Genomic DNA, 19,622 nt, shown 5'->3' with positions numbered 1-19,622 from the left:
CGTGTTAAGTCCATATGTGTTTGTGTTGTGTCGGGAATGTGAAAATGAACTGCTACCTCCCCTGTCAGTTCTAGCTACTTAAAAGAAATAAGTGGAGAAATCAGGTCAGTTAGAAAAGCTGCTCAGAGTGACGTAGAAATGATCGAGCTCATTACTATTCATGAGCTCTCCCACTTGAGACCACGCCCACAGAATTGAAGCCTGGAGCAGTACCATCGCGGCAGTCTATGGCCAGTGCCCAGCCTGTAAGTAAAACAATTAACTCAAGGAAATGCTATGTTATACAGGTAAAATGCACTCGCTAGCCTAGCAGGTTGGATGTTCATCTGGACAATGCTAGCACTCGCTAGCCAAGCTAAGTTCATCCGATAAAGCTAAAATTAGTTGATAACAGCTGTTGCCAAGCTGTAATGTTATGGACGAAACCGACGCAAAGCATATTTTTGCGAATGATATTATGAAATAAACGTTTAGAACTTATTGCGCTGGGTGAATGAATAGTCATGCTCTCATATCCTAGCGGTTAGCCAATCGGAGCCAAGCAGCATAGCTCATTGATTATTAATGAGAACTGGCACAAATCTAGCTGAGTCTTCCTACAGGCTTTCTATACCACACTAGAATGGCTTGAAACAAGGTAACCAAGGCATTTTTCCAGGGTTTCTGCAGGGTTTAATCAGTCAAATTTAAGACTTTTTAAGACCTTTTTATGACCATAATGATTTGAATTTATGACCTACCCGAATTACGATAAATAACTTCAGTCATTAAAATTCCTTTCAAAAGTCTTTATTATTTTAGCAACTATATGCTTTTCTGACTTTGCATGCAACTTCAAGGCTTTTATGCCTAAACTAGACAGCTCCAAAGTCTTCTTACACAGAGTGCAATAGGCTTGATACCGATTGTTAGTGACGGGCTTGAGCCAGCTACTGAACGCACCATCTTCGAGCCACAGATCGTTAAAGGTACATTTTCCCATTGTGATAGCCAGGATGATTTCAATTAAACTAAGCAGTGACTCAGTATGATACAGTATGTTCGGAGTTCGCACGGGTTTCTGTGAAAGTCCTTCTGACAAGTCTGTATGCTGCCACATGGACCTTGTAGTTCTGGAACGCTGTGATACTAGTGTGATACCACCTAGATTCCTCATACAGAACTACAACAGGCAAAACAAATGAATGCCATTACCGCTGTGAGCGCATTTTGATTGAAGAACAAATTAATGGACGAGCATATCAATTTAAGACGTGGCTAAATGTTTTTTATGACCTTGTATGGAAAATCCGTCTTTTTTTATGTCTTTATATGGCCTTAAATTTATGACCCGCGGAAACCCTGTTTTTTCCACAAAAAATGTTACAGAGTCCATGGTAAACTTCAGACATTACCACAAAAGTAATGAAATACGTGTGGCAGGGCATCTTTAATCTCTAAATATCCCTGTCACCAATATATTAGTTTGCAAGCTATCCTGCTAATCGTTATTAGCTTCTAGTGTTTACAAAGTGGTTTTATGAAGATTGACAAAGCCTTAAAGTTTGTTCGCTTAATTATTTAAAAGTGTAGAATAGTACAGTTTATTCCTGTTACTTAACATTTTAAATGGATTTATGAACTGAGTGCATTTTCTTGCTTTAATGTAGGCACCATGTATGCTCTGTGAAGTGTCGGCAGTTAAAAACACAGTGCTAAATGACAGTGACACCCTCAATGCCAGAAGTGCTTGTGTGCAAACACTCACAGGAAGAGATTGATGTACATTCACAAAACAATTAAGCAAAATAGTTGTTACCAATATCTTCTAACTTAAGTGCAATATCATAATTATACAACACTGATCTTATGTAACACATGGCATGAAATTCCTTATTTACAACCATTACTAGCAAAAAGGCATTATATTGCAAACACTGACCTTCCCAGAAGCTGTTTTCATCAAAGCAAACTCTCTACCAGCTCCAAGCAGCGCTGCTTCTTCATCAAACCCTGTGCCTGAGGATGTGACCACAAACACGTTAAAACGTGCAGGATAAATTCACGTGACTTGGGTGATTTGTTTTCTATTAACAGGTAAATGTGAGATTAAGTGATATGCTAAGCAACAATTTCTAAAACCATGATGGAACACGGAAACAAGTGTCCTCACTGATGATGTGCAGGTCTTTTTCCAAATCGAAGAGAGAGATGCCACAGGCATGGAGACACTTTCTAGCCAGCTTGAGCTGCAACTCCTGCTGCAAGGCCGGGTCTGTACTTGTGGCATAGATTCGCACCACAAAGCCATCCTATATCAAATGTTACACACATTAGTGTTGGCAATTTTATAAATATGAATGTATGCAATAGGTTGGTTCACAAGATTCATACAGCATCTGGAAAGAATTATAATAATATAATTATAACAGCTGTTGTGCTATAAATCAAGCATGCAACCTATTCGCTGTACGTGACAAACCAAATACCCCAGAATCTCAAGGCAAAAATACAGAGTAAAAATGTCCAGCAAGTCAGATTCTCCACTCTTAATTAGCCAGCAAGACAGCGTAATCACTACTTAAAACTCAGCATTTTAAAATAAGTCTTTAACATAATTGATGCATAATGCTTCCTAACCCTGTGGCACTGAATTTGGGTTGCAAGGTAAGTCTGTTAACATGCGATAACGTAGATAAACATGTCATCAAATAGCTAAGATTCAGCCAAACTTACTGTACCACTCAATAATGGGAAAACCACTAGTGCTGCTGTAAAAACGTTCAAACTGAAGTTTTTTTGCAAATCTGACACTTGTTTATTACATTTATCAAGATAAACTACAGCAATCTGAATGTGTGCAACTGAACAATGCTGAGAATTTTCCTCCTGGCCACAAACCAATGAACACCAACCAGCAGCTTCAATAGACAATTTGTCACAGACAAGCGCACACAGCCACATCCGCCTCAGACAGCATGCCACTACAACTGAAGTGTGATATCCTGTTTGTATCACTGAGTCTGTATCACTGGGGTGAAGGAGGAAGTTAACTGGGTATTGGAGTTTATTCTTTCTGTAATTCTCCTGTGCTTAAACATGGCAGAATGCACATGCTCCTCCTCCAGGATATCCGTGGTAGCTGCCTAAATTCTGCTGATGGAAACATTTATGCATACAAACAAACCATCTGTCTGACTGTCTGTATGTAACACTCCTGTGACACAATACCATTCATATCTCATCTCTTCTACACCGGCACCATGTAATCAAGGACTAGGTGTAACTCTGAGAAAATGGCCAGATGACACACTGCAAGGTTTCTTATTATGCTTATGGGGCAGGCTTATAATTCAAAATTCAAAAAAAGTCCTGCAAAGAAGATCTCTACACAATTAACACGCTTAGACATGAAGCACAAAAGCTTAAAAAATGCTTTGGTGAGTTTGAAAAAAAAATAAGTACTTACATCCTTGCAGGCTGCTATCTGGTTGATATATTCTCCATCTGTAAAGATTATGTTCTGTCCCTCTGCTTGGAGACCTTAGGACAAAAAATGTACATCATTTAAATGACAAAATCCCCAACACTAAACAAAGTCACTCTTTAAATTAGCAACTGTTTCCACCAGCATGTACTTCCATAAGAGCAGTTGTTTGTACCAGGCATTGTAATAGTGCCCTCCTGCTCCAGGGTCTCTGGGTTGATCTTGATGGCTGCCATGCTGTGACTGTTCATGTCCCGATATAACAGAAAGCCCTATCAAACAACACATAACAAATTTATAGCTCTTTGCTCCTGCGTGTGGCATTCATCATCAGCTCTATGTGGAAGATAGGTAAGGGGTCTGTTACCTGAGCAAATCCCAACCACGACCTCTTCTCCTTTCGGTTCCTGATGCGAGATGTGGAGTTATACACATGGCCCTGCAATAACAGACTCATTTTTTAAATAATCTCATTTTACCTTTATAATATAATATTGTGTTACCAAAACTAATTCATAAACATTTCAGAAGGACATGGGCTTACCCGAACAGTGCCACTGTACCCTGAGCCGATTTTGTAGAGACCATCCTTACAGAGCAGGTAAAGGAAGGATCCATCCGTTTGGAGCAGGCAGTGCTCATCCTCATCAATGCTCACCTCTTTTAGAACCCATTTGTTCATCAGTGCCGCTCGTTTGATGCCATTCCCAAACCAGTCCTGAATCTGGACCTTCCCTACTAACACTGCTTGTACACTCCTCTGTAGAGCATTCAGGATTGTTGGAACCTAAACAGCACATGCACACAAGACCAAAAATGGAGTCTAATTTACATCTCAAAATGTCTGTGCCAACAGTGTCCATTTTTCTGGGCTTTTTAACAGAGCAATCAGTGTCTGAAACCAGAATAATAAGATACAGCCAGCATACAAGGAAGGACAAGTGTTTTTATTTGTCTGGTATACAAGTAACTCGTAACTTGTGTTATTTTGTTCATCAGAAATCAAGCAGTGCATTTCTCAGTCCAACATCATTTTAGGCAAATCATACTAAGACATGTTCTACAGCAAACAGATTCATTATGTTTTCTAATGTAATATCATACCTGAATTACCTGTGAGCTGTCTGCCAACAAAACTCCATACTTTTAAAGATTTTTACACAGATTCCACATATGACAATTAAACTAAAGAGAATTCACTCAATATCGCTTCAATCAAACAATGATGTAATAAACTATTATTATTATTATTATTATTATTATTATTAGCCACAACAGACAGACGCTTTATGGCAACTTACATTAAAAACAAGCATTACTAACACATGTGGGAGATATTTTGGGCTTGAAAAACTTTCAAAAGAAAAATGTTGAAAATGTCCATCAGTTATTATATTCTGAAGCCTGCCATGGAGTAAATAACAACTTCTAATAGTTTTAAAACCCGACACCAAAAAAATCAATAAACCTGTGTGCAATTCTGTTATTCTGCTGTGATAAAATATACTCACGCAGCTCTTCCTATTATTATGGGTCCGACTAAGCCTAATAGATTTTTTAATTGCTTACGTCTTTTATACATCCTTTACAATCAATGTTGCATAGCAATTGCTTTTGTGTCCAAATGATGGATAGTGACTTAAGATATAATTTCTTTTGGATATGAGGACAGTAATTCTGGAGCTGACTATAATATTCTCACTGCTCAGACAAGAACAGCACTGCAAATGCTCGAAGGAATGCTGTAAGAAATATATTTCATCAATACTTTATAAATCTAAACAATCTTTTCAGATGATATCTCAAGATCTACTGATGTAGTCATGTCTCATTCAGAAAGCTCCTTTTGTATTCAGACAACAAGCAGGTAAAAAGCTCCTCTAACCTGGATAGTCTGGCAGGCATGGCTGCCATTATTCGTGAGAATAGCAGATACAGCCTGCAGGATTTTCCCAGTGTCTCCCCAGGCCACCACCAAGCTGAACAGGCAGGCACAGGATAGGGCGGTCAGTGCTTGACCAGTGGGGTCATTCATTCCTGTACTCCGTACTGTGGTCTCCAGCAGCAGGTGGAACAGAGATTCTGTACACATAAGAACACCCACAGAAAAATTCATTTTGTTTGTGTGAGTGAGTGAGTGAGTGAGTGAGTGAGTGTGTGTGTATGTGTGTGTGTGTATGTGTGTGTGTGTGTGTGTGTGTGTGTGTGTGTGTGTGTGTGTGTGTGTGTGTGTGTGTGTGAGAGACAGAGAGAGGACAAGAGCTAGAATAAGAGACAGACAGAAACACACCCAGCACATCTGGTGGTTCTGTCTGGAAGCTCTCAGGCTGTTGGCCCTGTAGCATGTCCAGCAGCGCCTGCAGGCTCCTCAGACACAGTGAGGGGTGTGAGAACCGCGTCTCCTTTATAAGCTCAAACACTCCACACAGTCCAATGCCAATGATCTGACGAAAACAAGAACAAGCCATGAGTGTTACTGCACTAAGCAGAGAGAAACCAAGAACTGTTGCTTTTCTGATAAGTGTTTATTAACTACACAAATAAATACTGACAAAAGCAAAGTCAAGCCTCTAAAATATGGTTATTTGAATCCAGACATCCACTTACTACTAGCAAAATCACTGAGTGAATAGATTTGCTTGTTGAAAATGTGTTTTAGGAAACATGAGACAGCACTATCGTTAGAACAGGTGTGTAATAATACAGCATACTATTTGTATCAACTGATATGAGACAATTCAATACGTCCATGTGTTAAAAAAATTATTTAACAATGTACTTATCAAGACGCCACTGTTAATTGAGCCAATTTGCTAAGATAAGCAATGTCAGCCATCACTAAAGTCAGTTCATCCCACTGAACCTAAGACGTGTGAAAGCACAGTGCTGAAAAAGCCACCCCGTGTTGCAGGCTGTACTGCTTTCTGTTCACATAGCAACTACGCAGATGGCCTGTTTCTATGTGAGTCTAAATAAATCTACAATAACACGTTAATGTTAGGTATGCACTAGAGGTCTTATCAACAATGTTGTGATCCACTAACCTTGGGTAGTTTGACAGCAGGTTCACGATACTCCTCCTCTTCCTCACTGTCCGAGTCACCACTCTGAACAGAGTTCCGGGAAGCCAGGGCCAGGGAGGTCTCCTTCTGCTGCCAGTCCAGTACACACCGCCGAACATTACAGTACACATTAAATGCAGATGGATTACTGTGGAGCTTGATGTCTGGGACTGGGAAGGCCCCATCAAGATTCTCTGTCTGCAAGAGGGAGAGAAAAGAGAGGTAGAGAGACAAAGCGAGAAGAGGTAGAAGAGACGGGGTGGGTAAGAAAGGCTGTGTGAGATGGGTTTTATACATAGTGAACATCATGAATAAGACATAAGCAAATAAGCACAACAAGGAAAGAGGATTAGATCAAAATCTGTTTTTGCAAATTATTGTTCAGACAGGAAGCTCAAATGTGATTTGTAATATGTACAAAGTTGGGCGATATGGCTGAAAACTGTACCACAATATCAGTGTTTCATGTCGGTCGATATCGATAAATATTGATCTTTTTTATGACCCCTTTAAAATAAGGACCAGGAGAAAAATATATTACATTTAAACATTTTTATTTTCAACGTAATCTTCCTCTGATCATAATACCCTCAGTTATTAAGATAGAAATTTCAACAACCAGGAAAACTCAAATAATTATAATGTAAACACAAGTCAAAAATCACAATGAACACTTAACAATTATCTCATAACATTTAAGGTGCAAAATGAAAGAAAATGTAAGAAATGCTTAATAAAGTGTAATAAACTAGTGCAAAAGGTTACCAGAAAGGGAGTGCCTTTGTTAACGCAATCAAACTTGCATCGCAACCTCTGTTTTCTTCCGACAAAGAATAAAATGTCCAATCAAGAACTTAAAAGAATGGTAATAAAAATTACATTTCCTTTTTTCTGCAAAAAATAAATAAATAAATAAATAAATAATTGAACGTTTTATCGAACACATTTTTTATTGATATTGATCACGTGTCTATCGCGATACATCGTTTATCGCCCAGGCCTAGTACAAAGTGAGCAGGATGGCAGGGACGGGTTCTCCCAAGTGACTAAACAGAAAAGCTTGACCTGTCACACAGAGGTTGTGAGTTATAATCCACTGCTATGGAAGGCCAGTAGTCCAAGAGTGCAAAACTAGTCATACACTCTCCCTTGTCGGGAATCTGGAAGCTCATGCATGTAGAAGTAGACAGATATTCTATTCCCTCGAGGGTATTACATCATCCCCTGACATTGCATGAGCAGTAGTTCAAAATGATGTGATCAGCTGGCTGTTCATGCTTCCTCTGAGGCCAGCTGAGAAGGCAGCCAAGCACATCTATTCAAACTGCTTCTAGCAGATATTAGTCTTAGTTAGTTGAGTTTCCAGACAACACGGCTACACATCGGAGAGGTCACTAACCTAGTTGAGTACCAAACAAATTTACCCCTGCAGAAAAAAACTAAGTACTATCGAGTGCAGTGATAATTTTACCTCTGTGACCTGCGTCTTTAATGCATGGTTTTCATCATGGACGCATTCTTTGAGCAAATGTGCATCCCGGGGACCTTTTCTCTGATAATTTACAACATTAAACGGAAAATTAACATTAACAGTTGCAGCATACTGCATATTTCAGCAGCCATATTTTATATTACCTCTCACTAAATCACACAATATCATAGTTGCACTCTATTTTGACCAAAACCAAATAGTCTAAAATGACTGCGGTTTCAAAGCATACATCACAACTGTCAAACAATTGAATAATGATTAAAATGACAAAGGACATTCCAGCCACTGTGGACAAAGTTGTACTCATGGCCGAGGTATGACAATTCGAAAGGAGAGGGAGCTGATTGTGATTTTTGTGTGATGCAATGTGAAGCATGTACCACACATATTAAGGTAAACAGGATGATAAAACAGAAATTTCCGAGACACAACCATGGTTATACCTGCTGATGTGCCTGCACATAACCTGGCTCTGGCGACTCCACTTCTGCAGCCGAATAAACAAAAATGTATGACCAAAGCTGAAGCAAAACAAGACAAGAAGATCTCTGAACTACTGAAAATCATACAGCCAATGCCGATCAAAGAAACTTAATTCTCAAATTCAACTTTGACATGAATACATCTGCAAGTTGCTGTGTTGTAATTCATGTTAATCAGAATGTAATAATGCTTTTTGTTTCATTAATAACTTTATGGGATTTGTTTGAGAGCTGAGATTCTTTCGTTTTTTGCTCCTGAGCCCCAGGACACATTAAAATGTAAAATGATCACTAAGTCTGGTGATTGTTTATTGGGTAACTGTACATATGTCCTGTAAAACGGTCAGTCATCACATCACCTGTACAGTGTTATTTATGGCTATACTTGAGAGTCACAAACAGCTGGAACCAAATTTCTTGTGTGTGTCAACACATTTGGCCAATAAACCTGATTCTGATCCTGGTTCCGATTCTGATCAACAGATATTATTTAGAAATGATCACAAATGCAGAATATTACAAAAATATGCAACATCATAATATTTTTGGCCATATAGCCTAGCTCTATGGTACACACAGCAAAAAAAAAATCTCTTCCCACACTCACTCAACCAGAAAGTCATAAACAAAATCACATCTATCTGTCACACCGTGTCTGATAGGGCAAGCTGTTACATGCTGCAATTTATAACAGCAATACCTTCAGTCCTCAGGTAGCCCTTGATTTGTGAAATCTCACCCATATTTGTTTGGGAGCACAAATAGAATGCCGTAGCATCCAGAGAGACACAGATAAAGATACGGAGAAAGGAGAAATGTAGAGATCGAAGCAGACTGCAGTAAACTGACAGAACATTAGGGGGGATAATTGCTGCTTATGCTCCTCTCTGCTACGGTCACGTTAATTGTTCTTATCCATGCCCAGGAACCATTCCTATTCACTAGGGAAAATAAATCTGATGCATGAAGAATATCCAAACACAGGCAGGAATTGCCCTCCAAAGACTGGTGTTCAGTTCAGGATGTGAGGAACGCTGTTGCTGTGGAGACGTGCAACACGGGTCGTCTAGCAACAGCCAATCGTGACCCAGCCACTCCCCAAATCTCTTCTATGTGTGCAAGTGTTTACTGGCATGTACTCAGCTCTAAGAGCCTAGTAAATTTGTATTCCTGGCATTGCAAACACATCAGCTATACAAGGATTAATATTGATAATGATGTTAAATCACTGACCTGTAAGGTCTTTCTCAGAACAGTGATGACTATAAAGCCGAACTCCTAAGCAGTCAATACAAATACCCAGTGTTATGAAACTGCTTGAGCAACACATAAGAAAATGTCTCTTCTGATCAATTTATTTACCAGCAAAAAAAAAGCATGGAATTATTTTTTTTTAAACAAACCCTGATCTTATGACGTATTGACGACTTGACAGCAGAAGTCATGTTACCTGGTATCTCTTAAAACTAGGACACAGCTTATTTGCTTGAGAAGCCTTTAAATGCTTCACTGTTATCTCTCAGACACATACGTAGTTCAGTATCTGACACGAGCTAGTCAGACAACAGCCTCATAAATGTACAGATTTAATGTGTGAGGTAGAAGTGTGACACATACCTGTGTAACAGGCAAACCGTAGTAAATGCTTGGATGTCTTTTTATACCCTAGTAAAGAAAGACTACAAATGCAATTCATGTATCTGTCTTCACGTTACCTCCATTAGGTCCATGTTCTCAAAGCAGAACTTTTGCATTATGAAATGTAAGTTTTAATTCATGAAATTTATCCCTTCCATGTGTTTTGCACGTACACTAGACGGTATCTAAATGTTAAATCATTTTAACTCACTGTTCCCTGATGTGGTATCGGTATTCCCCCAACAGAATCCATTTCTCTATACACTTCTAATTTCTCTATACTTGGTTTGATTTCCTTGCTATCCGTGCTCAGGTAACCAGTGTCTGAATCTCCTGAAAGGTGAAGATATGCCTCTCAGAATTTACTGTCTCAAAATTGAGCATAATAGTCACATCTATGCATGTTATCCCATCGCTGTTGCTGTCACAATTATATTATGAGATTTAGACATTCTAACCAGGTCACCAAATCAGAAACTGAGGACTGATCCAGCAATACAGGAAACACTTCTGAATGCAAGAGTTCCTCGTGCACGGGGCACTATGACATTAACCAGAGATTGTTCTGTAAACGGTGTTCAGATCAGCTGAACCCATTGTACTGTCCTATTTCTAGACTATTCCTGACTTTCCCACAAGGACTGCTAAAGAGCAGCAAGTCCACGTACCTGATCACAAAATACAACTTAGTGTATTATATGAATAAGACTGCAGCCAAACAATCCTCAGTTTAAGGCTGCATCACTAAATAATAGTTATCACACCTTGGTCTGTAGATAAACTGGACACCCCAGACACTACTCAGACATGTCACTCAATGAGGAATATCATAGTATCATGGGCATAATTTAGAAATGTATCACCCCACTACAGGAAATCAGTTAATACTATCTGGCCATCACTACACAATTTCTCCAGGTTCTTCAGGTTCTAATATGTTAACAACTCTGGACACTAATCAGGGCATTGCTAACACAAATCATGTTCCTCATAAAAATTGTTACCAGATCACTGGTAACAATCACTGATTGTTTTACTCTGCCAAATACTGGCAGAGTAAAACAGAACATTTGTCAAATAGATTTGTAAAGAGAGATGTGACAAGTATTTGAATGTCATTTGAGTCATTAGTATTCAAATACTGAAATCATTGTTCAGGTATTGATTATGCCCTAAAACTAAATTCTCTAACATAGGGTTGTTGAGGACATATGAAGCCAGCACCATTTTCTTTTTCAAACTGCTGCTCACTCTATATCACAGGGCAGCTGAACACAAGTACACACCTGGAGGAAATTGCCATCTACCCTCTTCCACATATGTGATCGCACAGACAGATATGATTGTCTAGTATGACTCAGGGAAGATTAAGTGTGCCATCCTTCCCACACAGAGGGCTCGCTTTGACAGCTATGGCAGCTTTGGAATTCAAAATCAAACTTCTAACAACAGTGCAAGCATTTTTCTGTTGTACCATGAGAGAGCCTCATTTGCTAATATTTTATACAGAGAAGATGGGATACGTGTATTGTAACTAAATATATTGACTGCAGGATGATTTAACACTTATTAAGCTTTATAAAATAGAGACTATTCATTTCACAAAACCTGTTTTTTACCTATTCAAGTACAATGGGCACACCAGACTTTAAACATTACAGTGCATGAATCATGCCTCGTTGCACCAAAGGGAATTAATTTTATATCAGCCAAGGTTCTAATATTGAGCATTCAATAATATTTCCTTCACTGGTAAAGTAAATATCTGTACTAACCAGTTAATACAGACATGAATTCCCATTGTGATCACATACACTTTGACAGTTACATCTTTAACAAATTTTAACTCTTTAACTAGTTCATCATCATGTGAAAACCCACACACTTCAGCCAAAAAAACATAACTAACAGTCAACAAATGCTGTGGATTTTGGACAAGGTACAAGATTAGCAGAATTATTTTTTTAAATGCTCCTTTCATCTATGAAGTGCCTGAATTCACAAAATGAGTGAAATGCGCAATATGTTCTACGGGCAAAAGTCTCTTTCTGTGGTGGATCACCATGTAATTACGACATCCAACAGCAGATGACACTAAAAGGATCTGACAAAGGTGGGCACACTAAGAATGTAGGTCATTAGAGTTGCCTTTTTAAAGTAAAGGGTGGCAAAATAATGCTTCTTGTACTGAAATGGAAAAGGAATCTGGGATTTTAATCAATACATAACTCATTCATTCATAGCTTGTACAAATTTGGTAAATTCTACAAAGTGTTATCACATTACCTTTGTTCTTGTTCTGACTTTTGATCTGATTTTTTGCCGCCTCTTCAGTTTCTTCTTAGTCAAAGCCTTCTTTCCCCTAAAAAACAATTTCAAAAATTAAACATTCACACAAATCGAATTTTACAGAGAGAAAATAAAGTGTAATAAATATTTTAAAGTTTTAAAATCCTTGCACCCAGAAATACACCGATACATAAAATAACACAGGCATGTCATTGTGACTCACCAGTTCTATATAAGTTCTATAAGTATGCTTACATTTTTAAAATACTAACATCATCAATACAAATAAGCGGATTTTGATAAATACTTTGATCGGCCCATTTTAATGCACTCGGTAAATTTATTTCTAAATGAATATTTTTCTAAATAATGTCTCCACCTGTGTTGAGTAATATCTGAAAATCACACCTGTTCGCAATCAAGAAATCACTTCAATAAGACCTGACTGACAAAGTGAAGTAGACAAAAAGCTACACATCATGCAGAGATCCAAAGAAATTCAGGAAAAAATTGAGAAAGAAAGTAATTGGGATCTATCAGTCTCCAAAAGGATATAAAGCCATTTCTAAAGCTTTGGGACACCAGCGAACCACAGTGAGAGCCATTATCCACAAATGGCGAAAACATACTGTACATTGGTGTTCTAAAACCTGACATTAACCACTGATCCAACTTGCATGAAATTCATCACAACGTTCAAGTCAACAATATTATGTGGAATACGCAGCTTATTGAGTCTAAATTCACTTTAGACACTTCGCATGTAAATCTGATAAGAGCATATTTAATATGCTGTTTATAAAACCACCGAAAAAGATCTAGTATTGTGCATGTAAATACACTCACTGTAATATTAAGGATGCAATATTAAAACCTAATTTATCACTTATTGAGGAAACCTCTCAGTAGAAAAACCTCTGAGCAAAAACAGTCAGTCCTTGATATTTTACTATCATTTAAACGTGCTTACACCAACATGGTACCTTTAATGACAAATGTTAATTTGCTTGGATGCCAGCACAAGGACAATCTCCAGTGAGATTACAATCTCACATAATAATTTTCTGTGATTGTTATTCACATAACATGTTTTCCCGTATAAGGCAGTATAGTGTTTCGTACTAAGATTACTAGGCTTGAGTTTTTAAATAATTGGAAATGACAAAATTTGTCATTGTCAGTAATGACAAGCAAAGCACAAACTTAAGCACCGGTTGCACTTATTAAAAAATAGATATCTCTTTAATACAAGACTGATATCAGAGCTCAGCTGCAAGCAAAACATCAGTGGCATGACCCGGGCATGGTTTAAGGTGTACAGTGTGTTCATGGGCATGAGCTAGGTCATATAATGTACATACCTACCTAGTGAGACATCTGTGATCATGCTGCCTTGTTTATCTTGGGAACACACAAGCCACCATCATCACAAACGAATAACAGGGGCAGTGCCGATAGTTTAAAGTGACTATTTAACGACTGGGCGTGTTAAATGTCACGCATATCTACGTGTCAATGTGCTATGCCTTACTAAATTCTGACAGTAACACAAATGAACGCAGAAGACATCGCTAATAGAGATTAAAAGGCGAACTTGTGTAAATAAGCTCAGTGAAGCCGGAGATGCAGCAGCGCTTGGGTTATGGACAGGGTGACGTAAGGCACAATGCTGCTCCAGCCTGCGCAGGCTAACCAATGAACAGGGGCCTATGCGCATTACAAACAAGAATCCTTGGGTCAGGGTTCATTATTACATTTACCAATGAATTAGATCATGCTTTTTCCTAAATAACTTCTGTCTTATGAAAGATAAAGACGGCTTTATACAAATACTTGGCCTGTATAACTGTTATCTAACTGCATTCCTGTAATTACATTACGAGCTAGTCAGGCGCACCCACCAAACGTTCAGGAATTGAACAGAAAATGAAACACAAACACGATTTTAGCATTGTGTTATCATCTTTGCGCTAATCCGGCAAACGCAATGTGTTTAATAATTATAAACGTAGCTTGGAGCCTGCTATGCAGCATCGGCTACACTGTCATCATATTATAGTAATAACGCAAATAGTTAACTAGTCAGCTAATTATACAAAACAACAAGATATCATGTGTGTTCAGACTGAATAAAAAAAACATTTGTAGTAAGACAGACCAGAGTTTAACACATGCTAGACAAAAACAAGCCAGTGTGCTAGTTTATGCAGAATTTCTCTTGCTAGCTAGCTTCTAAATTAACCGTTAGTGGTTAGTAACTGCTAGCCTAGCATGCTCGGTCCTGGTTTCAATAACGCTATAGCACCAACTGTCATTATGTCAGCATACACTAGTCGTAACTGTATTTAAGAGTGTTTTATCAGCTAAAGAAATATAAAAATGCTAGCTAACATTGCTTAGCATAACATACGGAAGTTAGCAAACACTAGCTAGTGCTAGCAACACAATGCTAGCTTGTGTTGACTGGTCAATTAGCTCTATAGCTTTGCTATGTTAATATATGTTTGCCATTTTTGTTTACATAGAACACACAGCTATCCAATTTAACTGGACAACACGTACCTGCCGAGGGTTATGCCTTGTTCTTTATCGCTGACAGTGCTTGTGTATATCCTCCTGTACTTCTCCGCCAAAGCTCTCCCCGACAGGAGTAGTTGGTATCGGCTCCGACAGTCCGGTTGGGACCCTGAGGTGGAACAGGAGCTCATTCCGGGACCGGCAGAATTAAACTCGGCCCCAGCTCCAGGTAAAGCTCCGGGAAAGACCCTCACACCCAGCCCCATGGACGGGGATAAAGACAGAATCCCGCCGCCGGCTCCAGCTGCCGCAGCAGCAGCGCACATCATCGTTTTGGGGAACAATGCATATATTACATCAATATGTCACTAGCTGGCGATCAATAGGTACTTCAACCCGTCGTAAAGCGTACAGTAGGCTTCCCCCCCATGTATCCGCCACGAAAATGCAAACGAGCACAAGAGCAGCTTGGTAGCTCCGGTATCTCCAATCCGGTAATAATGTCGGCGTAACGCCGCTGGTGCAACTGCGAAATAAGCCGCTCTTTCTCTCGGAACACAATATTAAAGCCCGTCTTGTGCAAAACAGCGCTTGAAGTCAAACCGAGTATACATTTTCTTACACCGAATTCTCTCAAACACGTGAGCTGACGTCCTCGTTTTTTTATTTGTTTTTGTTTATTCCTTGTATTTTTCTCGAGGTCGGCCAAGTAACAGCCCTAGCAGCGCTGCCATCTTAACTTCACCCTCACCCTCACCCTCCTCCTCCTCCTCCTCCTCCTCCCCCTCCCCCGTCCGCTTGTGTCAGGCATGCCGGGATACGCTCACACCCAGTCAGCTTCACCACATCACATCACTCCGGACTGCACTGCACTGGACATGCAATACTCACATTTACTGCACAATCATTCCATGCCTTTTTGTTTTGGCTTCTTTTCTTCGCTCGAATCGAAACATCTAACAATAAAGCTTATAAATCACGTGTCAGCTCGTGCATGGCTCCAGCACACGATATGCACAAATAGCAATAAATGAAATACATATTGCATTATGGTTAGCTTTTATATTGAGAGTTGTACCCATATATGACAGAACAATAACTGTCCCGATGTTGGGGTTTGGTCTACAATGTTTCATAAACGGGCCCTTGCTCAAATAGATGCTTCAATGGTATGTAATTAAACTGTTTATCTGATGTTATGTAATTATTCTTTCTCTCTCTCTCTCTCTCTCTCTCTCTCTCTCTCTCTCTCTCTCTCTCTCTCTCTCTCTCTCTCTGTGTGTGTGTGTGTGTGTGTGTGTGTGTGTGTGTGTGTGTGCGTGTGTGTACTAGCTTTGCTAAAGGATTCTAGGATCATCATGACACACAGATCTCCCTGGTTTTCCTGAAGGATTTTTAGATTTCAATCTAAAATTACTGTTCCTAAATGCATGTCCTGTAAAGTAACCGTGTGAGTAAAAACTCCTAATTGACCTTGACTACCCTGATTGTAATGACTACGTATAATGATGTCGAATTAGGACATTTAGAGCTTTACATAGATGTTTATGCAGCACTGCTACAGGGTTGGAAAAAAGATTTAAAAATTTTAATATCCAAGACAAAATTTGTTGGTGGATGAAATAATCAAAAGCATATGAAATGTGAGAAACAGAACATGAAATAAAACCGTTCACATCTGACTGGTTGTTTAATGTGAAATTTGCAGAAAGGAAACAATAAGCATTAATCCAGACTTGGTGAAAAGACGAGGGAGATTATTTTCCCCTTGTATGCTCCATATGCAGAAGAGAATTTTTCATGGGTAAAAGCCTCACCCATCACACAATCAGTCCTCTCTCAGCCTGAGAGACCAGAGAAAATGTGAAAGCAGAGCAACACTGACATCTGCTGTTCAAAGTAGCTAAGTGCAATGACTCATAGAGAGAGATGAGATAATGTAAAAGACATGACAGCCCTTTGAGCCAAGAGAACAAACAGCCTGGTGCTGCATTACTCAGAGTGTCACCGGGATTAGAATCATGTTGAAGAACTATCTAAGCCCTTTGTATGGCAATTACAGATTATAGGCAGTCTAGGCAGTCAGAACAGCATAGAGCTAAACACCTTCAAAACTATGAAGATAATAGTAGACTTTAGGAAAGACCCCTCAACACTACTCCCCCTCACAGTATCCAACAGCCCAGTGTCATCTGTGGAGTCCTTCAAGTTTCTGGGCACTACCATTTTCCAAGAACTGAAATGGGAGTGCATCATAAACTAATTAATCAAAAAGGCCCAGCAGATGATGTACTTTCTACGCCAATTATGGAAATATGGTTTGCCACAGGAGCTGTTGATGCTGTTCTACATTGTAGTCATTGAATCTGTCCTGTGCACATCCATCACCATCTGGTTTGGTGCAGAAACAGACTGAAACGCACAGTTTAAACAGCAGAAAAAATAATTGGTGCCCCCCTGCCCACTCCCCAGGACTTGTACGACACAAGAACCAGAAACCGGGCAGGAAAAATCACCACTGACCGTTCGCACCCTGGACACAACCTCTTTCAGCTCCTCCCTTCTGGCAGGCGCTACAGAACTTTAACAAAATTGCCAGACACAGGAACAGTTTCTTTCCCCAGGCAATCACCCTGATCAACAGCTCACCATCATTATATTCCCTTCTTTATATCTATAAGTACTGCATTATCAGAACTGTCAGTCATCACATCATCCGTAAATGTTACACACACTACTGTATATTGTACAAAAGCATAATATCGCACAATATTGTTATTTGCACTACCATGCACTTCTCACACTTTATGTACATAACTGATCAGTCATGTATTCTGTTATTCCTATTTAATACTCATACTGTCTTTACTGTATCACATTGTCTGTATTGTCTTGTATAGTCTGTATTATCTTGTATAGTCCAAGCTACAAGTATAGTGAATACAGACTATAGTGTTATTTATGTCTATACTTTTTAGAGTCACAAACAGCTGGAACCAAATTCCTTGTGTGTGTCAACACACTTGGCCAATAAACCTGATTGTGATTCTGATATTTTCTCCACAATTTTAGACTTGTTAACATGGCTTGCCAGAATTTTTGTGGCTGTATCAGTTACAGAAGCTCCAGACACTCAATTAGCTTCAACTCTTCATACTAATTATGGTCTGAGACTGAAAGTCAATGTACACTGACTCCAACAACAATGTTCAGGCAAAAAGTAATAATGTAATCGATCAATTGATTAAGTGATTTATTAATCAATTAATTAATTAATTAGGAGGTGTTAATTGTAGTGTGTTAATTATAAATTCATCAATGTTTGTACCCATGTTATGAGCTGACATGAATATATTCAGTATTTCTAATAGAGGCACAAAGTAGGAGATACCCTGGATGACACAGTTGTACACACACTGACAATTTAGAGATGCCAGTCTGTGCCTACTGTGCATGGGGAGGAAACCAGAGTACCTGGAGAAAACCCCCAAAGCACAGGCAGAGCATGCAAGCTCTGGGTAGACAGGGCAGAGGTAGGAACCAAACTCCTACACTAGTAGATACATTAGTAACACCTGAACAGTAAGACAATGACATGTGACTGAACATATGTATCAGTGCATCAAGACTCGCTCACATTCACTCACATTCAGTAAGCAATGTATCCTGATCAGGGTCATCTCAGGAACATTGTGTGAAAGCTAATCTTAAAAGTTCCAGTATGGCTGCATGTTTTCTTTTCAACTAAAAGGAAGCCACACCTGATTTCACCTGTAACTGAAAAAGTGCAGCCAGGCCAGCCCTTTGCCGAAACGAGACATCCCTGTTTTAGAACAAAGATTAGATGACAAATTCAAATTTATGCTTAATGCTAATAACACCAATTCAAAATCAAATGTGTAAAAGCATATACAAAATGAAATGAAATACACTGTCACACCTAAAAAGATCATATTTCAGTGCTTGGAATTTGTCCCAAATCACTGAAAGGTTTCCATTTCCCATGAGCCAAAATAAACTAAGGTATTCTCAGAAACTCGAAAACCTCTACTAAAAGAAGCACATTAACATTGTTCATGGAATTCTCAGAAACTCGAATACCTCTACTGAAAAAAAAGCACATTAACATTGTTCATAGTATGATTCCCAGAGAGAAAATGATCTTACTGAGCAAAGTCTGTTGTGGTGTGAAGAGATAAGAAGCAAAATTCAGTCGATCTTATGTGGACTTTAGTTAAGTTTGACAATTAAGTTTAAGATGTTTCTAAGAGCTACAGACAGTTTTGTTGTTTCAATCAATATTAAAAGTGTAGGAGATCCATTTTAAAATGTTGTAAGATTAGTAGAGCAGTTCAAAGGTTACAGCAGCAGAATATTCATACTTCACCTCTTAAAACCAAAACCCCCACATTGTTATAATGTTTCACTGACATTTTGTTTAAATGTGTACTAACGGGATGTTTTCGAGTTTTAACCAATAATGGTTCTTGAATGCCCAAGTGCAAAAATGTATAAAATAGTTAGTGTCACTGTATGCTTAAGAATGCCTCATCCTCTAAATAGTTTCGACCTTTCCTGTGTATCCTGATCTTACCTTTACTGATCACATGAACACATTACGTTACTAATCATACTGTAGGTTGAGAAATATGCACGTTGCTTAGCATTCAGGTTGA

General features: G+C 38.9%; 1 protein-coding gene across 19 annotated transcripts in view; it reads right to left on the bottom strand.

Annotated features, from left to right (window-relative positions):
* The window catches only part of mycbp2 (MYC binding protein 2), a 59,897-nt gene extending 44,191 nt beyond the window's left edge, over positions 1–15,706 (bottom strand). For 18 of the 19 annotated variants that reach the window (XM_047815356.1, XM_047815360.1, XM_047815361.1 and 15 more), the window contains exons 1-11: positions 14,992–15,705; positions 12,427–12,502; positions 6,511–6,726; positions 5,757–5,910; positions 5,352–5,548; positions 4,011–4,253; positions 3,834–3,905; positions 3,642–3,738; positions 3,449–3,522; positions 2,153–2,291; positions 1,922–1,998 (exon numbers count right to left, since the gene is read on the bottom strand). In XM_047815356.1, coding sequence (XP_047671312.1) covers positions 1,922–1,998; positions 2,153–2,291; positions 3,449–3,522; positions 3,642–3,738; positions 3,834–3,905; positions 4,011–4,253; positions 5,352–5,548; positions 5,757–5,910; positions 6,511–6,726; positions 12,427–12,502; positions 14,992–15,275 — 1,629 coding nt within the window. In that variant the 5' untranslated portion in view covers positions 15,276–15,705. Of the gene's footprint in view, positions 1–1,921; positions 1,999–2,152; positions 2,292–3,448; positions 3,523–3,641; positions 3,739–3,833; positions 3,906–4,010; positions 4,254–5,351; positions 5,549–5,756; positions 5,911–6,510; positions 6,727–12,426; positions 12,503–14,991 lie in introns of all 19 variants that reach the window. The other variant, XM_047815358.1, reaches the window with a different exon arrangement.
* Positions 15,707–19,622: the final 3,916 nt, after the last annotated feature.

The sequence above is a fragment of the Tachysurus fulvidraco genome, chromosome 6, assembly GCF_022655615.1.
Source record: "Tachysurus fulvidraco isolate hzauxx_2018 chromosome 6, HZAU_PFXX_2.0, whole genome shotgun sequence".
Taxonomy (NCBI): Eukaryota; Metazoa; Chordata; class Actinopteri; order Siluriformes; family Bagridae; genus Tachysurus; species Tachysurus fulvidraco.
Note: the sequence above shows the minus strand (reverse complement) of the source record. Positions and strands in the feature narration are given on the sequence as shown.